Genomic DNA, 12,307 nt, shown 5'->3' with positions numbered 1-12,307 from the left:
GTTTTTCAGTTGACCGTATATACTAGGGATGGGCCGATACGAACCCAAACCCGAATAGATTCGCCGAATATCGTCTTTATGGAAGATTCGGGCGAACACAAATACCAACAATGGCGAACCCGAATACATTATTACTTATAAATTTACTGACCTTCGTAAAAAATTATGATCTATTTTCTGGACAATGCTAAACTAGAGTCAGTAGTACTTACAATGAATGTCGTTTTCCTAACGATTTTGCTTTTTCGATCGTTTTTAAACACTATTTTTCGAAAGAAAGCGATTTTTTATCGATTACGTCATTTTAGAAGCAAGACTTGACAACTTTTGTAGGAAATTTTATTTTTTGGCTCTAATACGAATAGATTCGGGATTCGTTCGTGTCGACCTTCATGATATTCGGGTTCGCACGAACCCGTATAATCTTCCTCGCGGCACACCCCTAGTATATACCGATGCCCGCATTGATGCGATCGATAGCCAAGCAGTTAAAAAGGGTTTTGAAGAAAGTAAAGACCCATAAGAGAACTAAACTAACTTTTACCTCGACCCTTAAAGGCACAAGTCCCACGGCTTCCGAGTACCCTTCCTTTCTTATAAAACTTTTGCAAGCGGAAACGACAGACTATTAAACTAACTCAAACATTTAATCAAAAATCAAAGAAAAGAATTGTGCAGCCACTATTAAAATTAAGTTACACAACAGATCATTTACTATTGCGAATTGTAATACTTTTTAAAACTGTTCAGCATTAAATATAACTTATAAACTTAAAACTTGAAAACTTATAAACTGGCAATCTTTGGTAAGTGGGTTATCGTTGTATACAGCGTTTCAAAATTGTACCCTACACTACAAATTGCCGCAGCTATTGCACGAATAAAAATGAAATTGCATTTCATTTCGAGGCGTTTTAAAGCGTTTTTTTTCAAGCGTTAAAGCCCAATGCTTTTACGCTCTGCTCATTGTGGGCGATGTGGACCAAAGCAGGATTTTGACCTAGCGTGTAAACACTGTTAGTCCGCTTTTAACACAATCCAAAATAAGACACAGCAAGTGAGGCGGCATTTTTGCTTCCACACAGAGCGAAAAGCTTAATTAGGTTCCTATCGGGCTTTCTCTATCTCGTCTGCTGGTACTTTAGAGATTTCACGAAATACTTTGCTAGAATGGGTGCTCCTGCAGCCGGAATCCGTTTAAGAACTGTTTAAACCAATAAAGGGATTCCCAATTTAAAAGTGGGCCTTCTATATCCTGTTGCACAACTGTAATATTGTTAAAAACAAATGAAAATGGTTTCAAAAAACCATGACAATTAAAACCACAACACAAATATGTATAGGGCTATAGGCTAATAAGTACATCGCATAACAACTGTATAAGCTAATGGGTCCAAAACAAATGGGCAAGTTATGATTCAAAAACTGGCGCAATGTTAATACGCAATGTGCAGAATACTAATACAACAGCTCATATATGTACCGTTATTAAATTAACGACAGTTTCACCTATCACCTATACATCTAGTGCTTGTATAGTACTCAGCTTATGGAAATATAATCATTTTGCAATACGTTATATATACAGTATTGTATAAAAACTTTGCTGCGTTCAATTGGACACGAAGAAGATATTCATGAAACGTGTTGAGTGTAGTTTTTAACGTGTACACTTTGAACTAATCAACTTTGAGCAATTGTAGCTTGTATGGTTCAATATCAACAACTTTTTTTTCTTTTATACAATCATGGATAAAAGACTCTTTCACAATTGGTATCTGCAATCAATGCAAAAAATTAATGAAAATAAACAAAATTTATTGTATAAGAATATAGTATACCGTGTAACAAATTACATAACAATTTCAGCATATGTAATGCACGCACCTTACACTTTAGTGCGTCCCTGACTTTTCCCGACTCGCGTTTGAAATCCTTTTCAGAGCACACTAGGACAGTGTTTACCAAGAACGTTGCAACGTGAGGTACTAAACATGTTAAAAGCTTATTGTAATATCTACCACTCAAACATATCGATACGTAAAGCTCAGCATTGAGAATGGTTCTTAGACATACCTGCTCGCCCACCACAGCGGTTGATTAATTCCTCCAAGGTTTCTTGCTTTTGTCCAACTTTCTTGTTCACGAGAGCTTCGGAGAAAACAAAGTTTTGTGCTTTAAACATCCTGGAAACATAAAATATTTTTACACGCCAAGTTGTCCGACCTCATTTTGTTCACTTTATCGACTATCGATTTTTAATTTTATCGTAATAGTCATGATTAACGCATATTATATGTCATAAAGATAGATTGGTGTTTTGCATCTTTCCATGTTTACTATAGTTTAAATTTTGCCGTCGTACTGAGGAACAATTGGTCCTGAAGAGCGAGACCGTCTTGCGATGCGCGTTTCCCTTTGAACAATCTGTATATACAGCGTTACAGTTCGTTTTAGCACAGTTTTAATATTAACATTTTAGCACTATCGTTCTTTTAACTGTATAGTTTCTATAATAATTTATTAACTATATTGACTAACATTAACAACTTGATATTACTTTTTTTATGCTATCATTGCTTTTATGCACGGTTTAAGCCTTTCTGATGTTATCATTTTTCCTGTGCGTCAGTCGTTGCTTATGTATATGTGTAATACCTGGGATTATATTTCGTCGAGAATAAAGACGAAAATAAAAATCATAACAAAAATGATACTTTTTGCTAAGAATTTACTCTGAAGCCTCCCGGTACCTTACGATATTTCTTTAAATTTTCTTCCACATATTTTGGCAAGTAAGGGTGCTTTATTCTGGGGTGAAATACGTCTGTAGCTGTTGGCATTTCTGTTGCTAGAGAAGACGACATTGCGGTCATCTGGCCGCAGTTAAATCTATACATCAAAAATCAATCATTATATCAAGTATTATATTGTCATATGACCTATAGCATCACTAATTGTTTCTTAGATAAACCTATGTAGTCTATGTAGCTTAGGCCTATGACCAGTGGTTCTCAACTTATTTCATTTTACTGATACCGCGCACCACTTCCAGAAGCGAATACTTTGCTTAAATGTATTTATGATTACAAAAACACAAAAATTAATTTACAAATTAACTTCCACAAAAAAAATTTGTTGCTTGGTCTGCCCACATTGCTTCCCTGCTTAAAGCGCATAAGAAATCATGTTCAGTTGCAGCAAGACGATTCCGACTTTTAAACTTAGGCCGTCATTGCTAAAAACTGTTGCTTACACACCCATGTAACAGGTAAACCAGTAGCTGAAGAATAAAAGTGGAATGAAATTACAGCGTTTGCCCAACCCTATCAAAATGAGCCGAGCCTATAAAAATTTTGCCATTTGCTATTTACAAATCGCTTAAAACGCTTCAAATTTCCGGTGTGCAGTTTTAATACCTTTTGTACAACGATTTTACAACGTCTCATAACCCGACAATTATACTATTTGCTTAATTAAGTTAAATTCAAGTTTTCTGATAAATAAAGTTTGTGTAGCGTAGCGGTCTTAGCCCTGTAATACTCACAGCAGCTGTTTTGGAAAATGTGGATAGCTTAATCTTGCTTTTACAGCAATAAGCTTACAGATTTACAAATTACACTAACACATACAGCTTTTACCAAGTAAACAATAAGCAACTCTATATCAACGACTGCATCAATGCGTGATTTGCTTTCTAGAAAATATAATAGGCCATAATTTTTTTCTCTCACTGCACTTTTTTTGAAATTTTTCTCCCAATGTTCAATGCTCTTTCTCTCAACAATCAGAACGACAAGCAACCAGCCCTGTGTGACGATCAGCCCATTCCATTCTAAACTATGATAATTGCAACAGTAATACAGTATTTCCGGTAAGGAATCATTATAAGAAAATGCGACGAACGAAAAGGAACGAAGACGCTAAACACTTATGGCTCACAAAACTTAGGTTTGGGAAAATGAGGGGCATGGCCCAATGGCTACCGACCCCCAAATATGCTAACGCTGAAGAACAGCATTATTGTATTGTTTTGTATTATAATGTTTATTTTTCGCCATTAACTGTGCGGAGAGAAAGTTAGAATGCTAATCGTTGTAGTTAAGCACAATAAAACACCTGCTCAAAGACAATTAACGAACAGGAAAAAGTGGTAAAGTCCAAGGGCTTAAAACATGCAAGAGAGCAATAATGGAATTGTGAGAGAAGATTATTGGATTAATAATTATTATTTATAGGTCAGCGTTGGGTTCGTATATACGTGGAGGTTATGCTCGGCTAAACCTATGGCACTAAACTTCTCATATGACCGAAAAGATGCTTGCGTACCACCTGGAAAGTCTTCTCGCCTACCATGTATACAAGTTGAGAGCAACTGACCCAAACCAACCTATATTGGATATATAAAATTAAGCTAAAAAAAACAACAACAGCGTGCCTAAAAACCGAAAGTAGTTTTCCCGATCAAGTTTACCTAATTTTTAGTAGTCCGTATCCGAGCATCAGTAAATAATCATCAAAATCATTTTTCACTTTTACAAAGTTGAAATTTTTTTCACCGAGTACTGATCGCATATCTTCTGTAATTTGTTGCACCGAATTGATGCCGTTTTGGAGATGGCTGCAAGAAAAATGATCATGATAAACACATATAGCCTATAATAACCTTTTTAAAGAAAACAAATCGTACGTATTTTCAAGATTCGGGAACATTGATCTTGTTTCTTCCAGCGCAGAAATTGTTGTAAAGCGACCTGTTTCATGTAAAACGTTTGCATAAGACTTTTCAGTATATTCCCATGATGATTTTATTTTCATGTTTTCCACGGCAAATGCTGATATTTTATCGATGCTATCCAGGACGTCCGGTGAAAGTTCTAAACAAAAATAAGACCACAACCTGTTTGTTATAATAGCACAGTCACATGTAATCAGTATTTTGTAATTGACAAGAAAGTATACGGCGCTGCAAGAAAAATTAGGTCCTAGAAACTTATTCAGCAACATATAAAGAAAAATTTACTTGAAAGATTTTCCGTTTTTGATCGAACTTGTTTCATAGATTTCAAACTTAGAAGAAGAAAATCAGCTGAAAGTCTTTCTGTAAGGTTGTCGTCAAGGAAACTCTTTCTTACATCAAGAATTTTCTTGCCGTCCAACTATATAATAGGCCTAATAGCACTTTTCAGCCTTAAACCGTTATATTGGGTCAAACATACTTAATATTCGAATTCTCTGTTATTTCACAATTTTATGTGAAAATTTCATAATCACTTTACCTCACTGCCATTTTCGGACAACGCAAGCGTAAAAGCAATGGTTTTGGTCATCTCCTTTGGAAGAATGCGTATAAAGTATTTCGCTTTTTTATCAGACTGTCTTTCCTATAGAACAGGCAAATAAACGTTTATCGATTAGGTTGACGGCGTTACCAATTAAGCCAAAAAAATGTCTGGGTAACAGTAATCATCTGGGAATAAATCAAGACGAAATTAAACAATAAATACAAAAACAGAGACATTCTAGTCCCACCGCCTATATACGTAACGTATTACGCACAAATGTTTGAAAATTATACGACGCACAGCAAGACTAGAAACTATTCCCAGTAGCAAATATTGGAATAATAATGCTTTTTGTTTATTGGTCAAACAACAAATGTTGGGTTTAAACCCAAAACAAAGCTAAGGTTCATGGGAAAACTTCAAAATGGTGACGTTCCTGCTGGACATTCGGGTTCGACACATCCCTATGATAAGTCAGTATACTTTTCCCACCTCCAAATGCTGCTTTGAAATTTTATCATCAACAAACGATACACCATCCATGCATTCCAAGTCTAGATTTATATCTGTCAAAGTTGTAACTTGTCTGGAATATAACACAGAAAATTTCTAAGATAATGATTAATTTGTAAAATTCAATTTTATTTATCAGCAACAAAGACAAAGGGTATCTTACATAAATACTTTTGGATTACATAACATCTCGAATTAAAGTAGAATGTTATAACGTTAGTTATAAGTGTCACGAGAGTATTTTTATACACCGTTTTTATATCCATCACGTTATACACCGTTTTTATATCCATCACGTTATACACCGTTTTTATGCGCATTGTCTTTATGCATGTTCACGATATGCTGTGTTTTACTTGTTTATACTGGTGACGTCTTAGATCGTTAGCCCGAGGGCCCAATTAGTAATGTACAAGCGTCCCACGGGGATTCCTGAGTCGCGTAGAATTGGTTTTGTGGGAATGTTGCGCTCGGCTGTGTGGTGTTGAGCTAGTGTAAAATCAGTCTACTTTTGGTTTTTAATACAAGAAAGACCTTTGTTTTTATCTAAGAAAGAATGCTCGTAAAAATAGGTGAGCAGGAACTGGCTAAGTGACTAGCCGTTAGAGCGGGAAGATTCCTGGTCAGAAAAAGTTTGGTTACAATTGGCGAGCGCACCAGGATCCCGCAGTCAATGAAATTATTCCAATAAACGTTTGGAAGTTTCACGATGTCCAGCATCTATTTCGCTATTCCGCCACCAAAATATGAGCCCAACGAAGATTTCCTAAGCTTTTTTAACCGCTTCGACGCTTATTGTACGACGATTGAAGCGAATCCTGCTTTAAAGAAGCATCTTCTAATTAACAGCTTCGATGAAGATTTAAGCTGGGATGTACGAGGCAGAGACTTGTCGCTTTTCGACTTGCAGTACGATGAGTTGGTGAGAAGAGAAACCGAAGCGAGGCGGCCCATTTGTTCTACGAAGAGTAACAAATATCGAGTATTAAATGGGACTCGATTCGATGCCGACAGAGCAATATCTTCGTTGGCTTACGCTGTACGAAAACGTATATGTGCGGAAGAAACTGCTGAAACTCCCGCTCCCGAAGAGCAGGCCGCTGAGTCCGCTCCAGCAGAACAAGCTGTTGAAACTCCAGCTCCCGAGGAGCAGGCCGCTGAGTCTGCTCCAACCGAAGAAGCTGCTGAAACTCCAGCACTCGAAGAGCAGGCCGCTGAGTCCGCTCCAGCAGAACAAGCTGCTGAAACTCCAGCTCCCGAAGAGCAGGCCGCTGAGTCTGCTCCAGCTGAAGAAGCTGCTGAAACTCCAGCTCCCGAAGAGCAGGCCGCTGAGTCCGCTCCAGCCGAAGAAGCTGCCGAAACTCCCGCTCCCGAAGAGCAGGCCGCTGAGTCTGCTCCAGCCAGCAAGCAGCTCATTTGGGGCGTAAGTTTGTCTCGGTACGATCACGAAGTGAGCCAATCGAGTGATTTTTGTGCAGTGGAGTCGTCAGCGACACCAGGGGACGGATGTTCACCAAGCTGGACGATCGGTTTTGGTTGCGTGGTGCTCATCAACAACGGAGCGCCAGACGATTAACAAGGAGCTACGAACGATGGTCGTTTACCCGGATGTTGAATAACTTTTCCGGGGCCGGAAAAGAACTGATCTGGGGGGGATGTCACGAGATTATTTTTATACACCGTTTTTATATCCATCACGTTATAAGTTACACCGTTTTTATATCCATCACGTTATACACCGTTTTTATGCGCATTGTCTTTATGCATGTTCACGATATGCTGTGTTTTACTTGTTTATACTGGTGACGTCTCAGATCGTTAGCCTGAGGGCCCAATTAGTAATGTGCAAGCGTCCCACGGGGATTCCTGAGTCGCGTGGAATTGGTTTTGTGGGAATGTTGCGCTCGGCTGTGTGGTGTTGAGCTAGAGTAAAATCAGTCTACTTTTGGGTTTTTAATACAAGAAAGACCTTTGTTTTTATCTAAGAAAGAATGCTCGTAAAAATAGGTGAGCAGGAACTGGCTAAGTGACTAGCCGTTAGAGCGTGAAGATTCCTGGTCAGAAAAAGTTTGGTTACATAAGAACTTTTTAATAAACCTACCTTAGAAACATTGGTATCATCATGTCGGCCTCGAAATCGCATTCAACGTTCAGCCAATAAAAGGCATCACTGCCAAGACGAGTTGACACCTACATAATTTAGCCTTTTTAAAGTCATATTTGTAAATCCTGTAATGGTAACTTGGGCTGATATTGACTGCAGATTGTGAACTGCTCAAGAAGTTTGTTTGTAATTAAGCTCATACAAAATGTCATCAGCTTATCATACGCACGCTACCCAAGATTTTTTGTTTGATTAACCATCTACGAAGCTCTTTTTTTTGCACTGAGCAAATAACAATATAGGAAGCGCAAAAGCAAAAAAATCCCAACTAAACAAGCTTGCTACTTCCAACACATCTTTCAAAACAAAAATTTCAATGTATCGCATAGTATTAGCCTTACCTCAGCTAAAAGAAAAGGTTGGTAATTCCCGATGGTAATGGTAGCCAAGTGTACCGCATTTTTGCGACCAAGTTGCAACATCTTTCTCTGGTATTCTACTGTTAACTTTTCCGCGTCTGTTTCGCCTTCGTTGGCTGCTCCATCGGTGAAGAGTATGATGCAGTCTTTTGTAATTACGTCATTTATGCTATTACAGAAAAAAAGTAGTTCATCAAATTCGTTGTTTGCATGAAAAAGTTGCACAAAAATCTATAATCCTGCATACAGGAGAAAATAAAGATATATAAAAGTTATTACTTTTTCGTTGCATCTAGCGCTTTGTATAGTCCTTCACTGAGATTTGTGCCCCCAAGTGTCTCTAGAGAATGAATGACTTTTTTTGCTTTTGCCTGAAGTGAAAAATCGTTTTTACAGATAAACCGATGAAAAGAAACGTGTTCTAAAATTTTCTCCCCCCTCTGAAAATGTCTACCTTTCCGAGTTTATTCATTTCTGTCATAGGAAGAATGATCTGTGCATTAGTAGAAAAAGTCACAATAGATAGCCAACTTCCTGTTTTAATGGTATCCACAAATAATGAAGCAAAAACCTTAGAAAAAGAATGGAGCTTATTGGAAAGGTGAACAGAAAAAATGTAAGCATGAAACTTCACTCTATTAGTTAGATGACCTTCATGCGTTGCAAAAGACTTCGCGGGTCTCCGGACTGTATCTGGTTATCCATGCTTCCACTTACGTCGATCAGGAGTACGTAACGTTGAGGGATGCGAGACGTAATTGTCGTACTGATGCCGGTGAGCTTCATGACAACGTTGATTGTCTGAGACGTTCGCAAGATTTTTGTTTTATATAAAAACACAATTAAATTTAGTGGAAAATTGCATTTGATGTTGTATATACAGGTTACTATGGATACTATATTGTACAAAAGCGTTTAAGTTCACATCATGAGCTATATCTCGAAATTCTTGTCGTATCAAATAATCTCCTTCAAGTGAGCTGGCACCAGTAACATCCAGTGTGTACTGACATGCTCATACCAAGATGAAGATAGAACTAAATAAATTCACCTTGTTTCGTTAACTGAATGGTCATTTTCTTAAAAGCATTTCTCTGTTTACCGTAGCCTACAAGTTGTATGTGAACATCGGTATACGCACAATTGCACATGTACTGTAGTTTGCCGCATGACAAGACTTCACCGACAACGCACGTTCAAGATAGAAATAAAATCATTACAAAACAATCAATTCATTGCGAATTTGTGTCGTGTAGGTTATTACATAATCGTTATAATGTACAGTATTTACATAAAAGAATATATGCAGAGCACTTTATTTTAATCGCTGTATTTCAATGCCACTTACTTTTCTGTCCTCTACTGTACAAAAGTATTTTGTGTCCAGCAAGTCATCTGCTTTGTTGGTTTCTACACCTACTTTTAAACTTTCGTTTTCCTCACCCATAATAAAATAGCGGTTTTATTACATAGGCCTACAAGGTCACCGCACAGCAAGGTATGTTTTGTATTACTCAATGCAATTAATCTGTGACAAAATAACAACTTGTACAATGAAATGTATTTTTCAGTTAAACAAGCATTCGTAAACTTTTTTCTTTGGCAAATTCATAAATCTATATGGCAGCTCGTAATTCATTAATGGGAATTTGTCTATTCTTGTATTTTATTATCTTTGAAATGTTTTGTTGATGTATTTTTAGACTACACATGCAAATTATGTGAAAGATTTGAGAAAGAGAGCCCATTGTCTAGATTGGTCCGGACATTTAGAAGAATGTCAAGGAGCATTCATATTTAAAAAAGCTGTTTGAGATTGTGCATTTATTTCACAGCCTTAAATGCATGTCATTGTTTCAATCTTTCACCAGAAAAAAACCGTTCGAAACCATTTTTGAAAGTTTCTTGTTTCACCTTTTCATCATGATAGACCCCAAAAAGTCGAAAAAATCCTTTGTGGACCGATTGCATAAAACTTTGAGTGACTCATTAACTGTTCTTTAATTTTGGAATAGATACAAAAAACTGGTGAGCCTGTGCAAAGAATATAACGGACGGAGGTACAAACCACTACCTCCAATACTGTTGACTGCAAAATGTGCTAAATCTAACTGACAAAAAACGACCAGATTTAAATTCTATTTAAAACTTATTACGTCGCTATGTGACAAGATTTTAGCATCCCGCTTTTTGCTGCTCGCTTTTACATTTCTTCTTCTTAAACTTCAATTTTTGCCTGTGTAAGCCTTGTGGCTTCACCCACTTTTTTGCATTAAACTTGCAGTTGCAACGGATAACCTATATTCGAGAAATTTCATTTGCGCGGTCTGTTCATTTCTCTTTTTTGACAACCGTTCATTTCTTAAACACAAACTTTTCTGCGAGTTATTATAATTCTTTCGTCTAAAGAATGCATTTTAGGCTATGCATGTTTGTATTTTATTCAACACTTTATCTAATATGGCCTGTATTGTCCTTTCACTCATTTAGTCTTCGAAACACGCAATCATCTACAACCAATCTTTCTCTAACATAACTATGGTGAATTGGGAATCAAACCATCAAAGTGCTTAATGAAGTGTAACTTAAACCAGTTTATAGCTGACTTTCAACGTAAATATTTTGTGCTTTCCATGTAAAGTTATGTTCACACTAAGCAAGGCAAGTTTCAATCTTATTTCATCAAAATGATTGCGTTCTTTTCATAGTTGTTACCTAAAATACACACACCACTGAATCAATTAATCGGTACGAGTTACACGATACATTCGTACACAGTTGCCTTGGTCACCGTTAGTTTCATGATGGGTTCTTATTCCGTGCCTAGTTACAGTCATCGCCTAGCCTAGTTACAGTGATGGACGTCATCGACCCATATCACACATACACTCGTTCTCCAAAGTTACTATAGAGTATAGACTGTTCCTGCCTCTATAAGTAACTTTCGTAAGCTCCTGCTTTTCGCGTAAATGTATGCAGCCTCATAATTTCTGTCATACAGCATATGTCGCGCGGCATTACCATCTGCATTAAACGATCCGTAGTTCTTGATTTTCATTTTCAACATTATTTTGTTCTGACCTTGACTTCTATCACTTGACCATTTGTTTGGCATTAACTCTGCGTATTTTCAAAATCGCTAAATTCTTCCATCTTGAAATGTGCTGCCAATAGGGAATGTGTTATCATCTATATATTCTATAATCTACAGCAGTGGTTCTTAACGTTTTTTCTATCAAGCCCCCCTTCAATAATGGTCATTTGCCTCGCGCCCCCCTAGATTTTAAATAAGTATCATACTAACAATATGACACTTGTTTTAGACTCTTAACTATAATAATTCTATTTATCACAAACTTCTTATTCGTCAAATGAGCTAAAATAAGATAAAATACAAAATAAGACGAACAGCATAGGTCGTAGGACATTAAAGAAATTAAAAAAAATTGAAATTGTTGTAGAGCTCGCGCCCCCCCCCCCCCTGAGAGATGCTTCACGCCCCCCTGGTTAAGAACCACTGATCTATAGTATATTCTGCGCTCTGTATTACCTGACTGATTGTAACAGCGGCAATGAAAACAGTGTAATATGACATCAGCAGGTAACATTACATTTGTCGTAATGTAGAAGACATTTGACCTTACACCTTCTTTGTTTATTTGTCCTTTCCGCATTTAATTTATCTAGCCGCTGAGATTCTTCTTTACTCACGTCATCACATTATTGTCAAATGAAAACACACAAGTGGAAGAAAGGTTTTATTTTCCAATTCTATTGTCGTGTTTTCCAATGTTTGAGGTGTATTAACGTTCTAATCCTCTGCTTTGTACAAGCAATACTTTTAGGCGTACATAATTACATATACTCACTTCATACCTTGTTGCAATCCACACGGCGATCATTTGACTGTATAGGCCTCCAAGGGACAGGACAATGGTGCTTTGCGTTTTATCCGTATTTTAATTGTAAACGTTGTGATCGTTCCA

At 37.2% G+C, this 12,307-nt stretch overlaps 1 protein-coding gene across 3 annotated transcripts; it reads right to left on the bottom strand.

The window, feature by feature from the left end:
- Positions 1–781: 781 nt before the first annotated feature.
- Positions 782–9,845, bottom strand: LOC143463105 (uncharacterized). 3 transcript variants are annotated; one of them, XM_076961481.1, is made up of 16 exons: positions 9,670–9,845; positions 8,973–9,122; positions 8,776–8,892; positions 8,601–8,692; positions 8,304–8,490; positions 7,900–7,988; positions 5,778–5,871; positions 5,280–5,384; positions 5,024–5,159; positions 4,691–4,877; positions 4,475–4,621; positions 2,754–2,892; positions 2,366–2,427; positions 2,077–2,186; positions 1,893–1,988; positions 782–1,266 (listed from the first exon to the last, which is right to left on the bottom strand). In XM_076961481.1, the coding sequence occupies exons 1-16, from the start codon at positions 9,766–9,768 to the stop codon at positions 1,166–1,168; spliced, it is 1,911 nt and encodes a 636-aa protein (XP_076817596.1). In that variant the 5' UTR covers positions 9,769–9,845; the 3' UTR covers positions 782–1,165. The 3 variants fall into 3 exon arrangements, with proteins under 3 accessions (XP_076817596.1, XP_076817597.1, XP_076817595.1); XM_076961482.1 differs by lacking the exon at positions 782–1,266 and adding an exon at positions 1,287–1,778; XM_076961480.1 differs by lacking the exon at positions 782–1,266 and adding an exon at positions 1,289–1,778 and having other exon boundaries at positions 1,888–1,988.
- Between the last annotated feature and the right edge of the window lie 2,462 nt (positions 9,846–12,307).

The sequence above is a fragment of the Clavelina lepadiformis genome, chromosome 6, assembly GCF_947623445.1.
Source record: "Clavelina lepadiformis chromosome 6, kaClaLepa1.1, whole genome shotgun sequence".
In the NCBI taxonomy this organism is placed as follows: Eukaryota; Metazoa; Chordata; class Ascidiacea; order Aplousobranchia; family Clavelinidae; genus Clavelina; species Clavelina lepadiformis.
The sequence above is the reverse complement of the archived record's forward strand: the minus strand, read 5'-3'. Positions and strand labels throughout refer to the sequence as shown.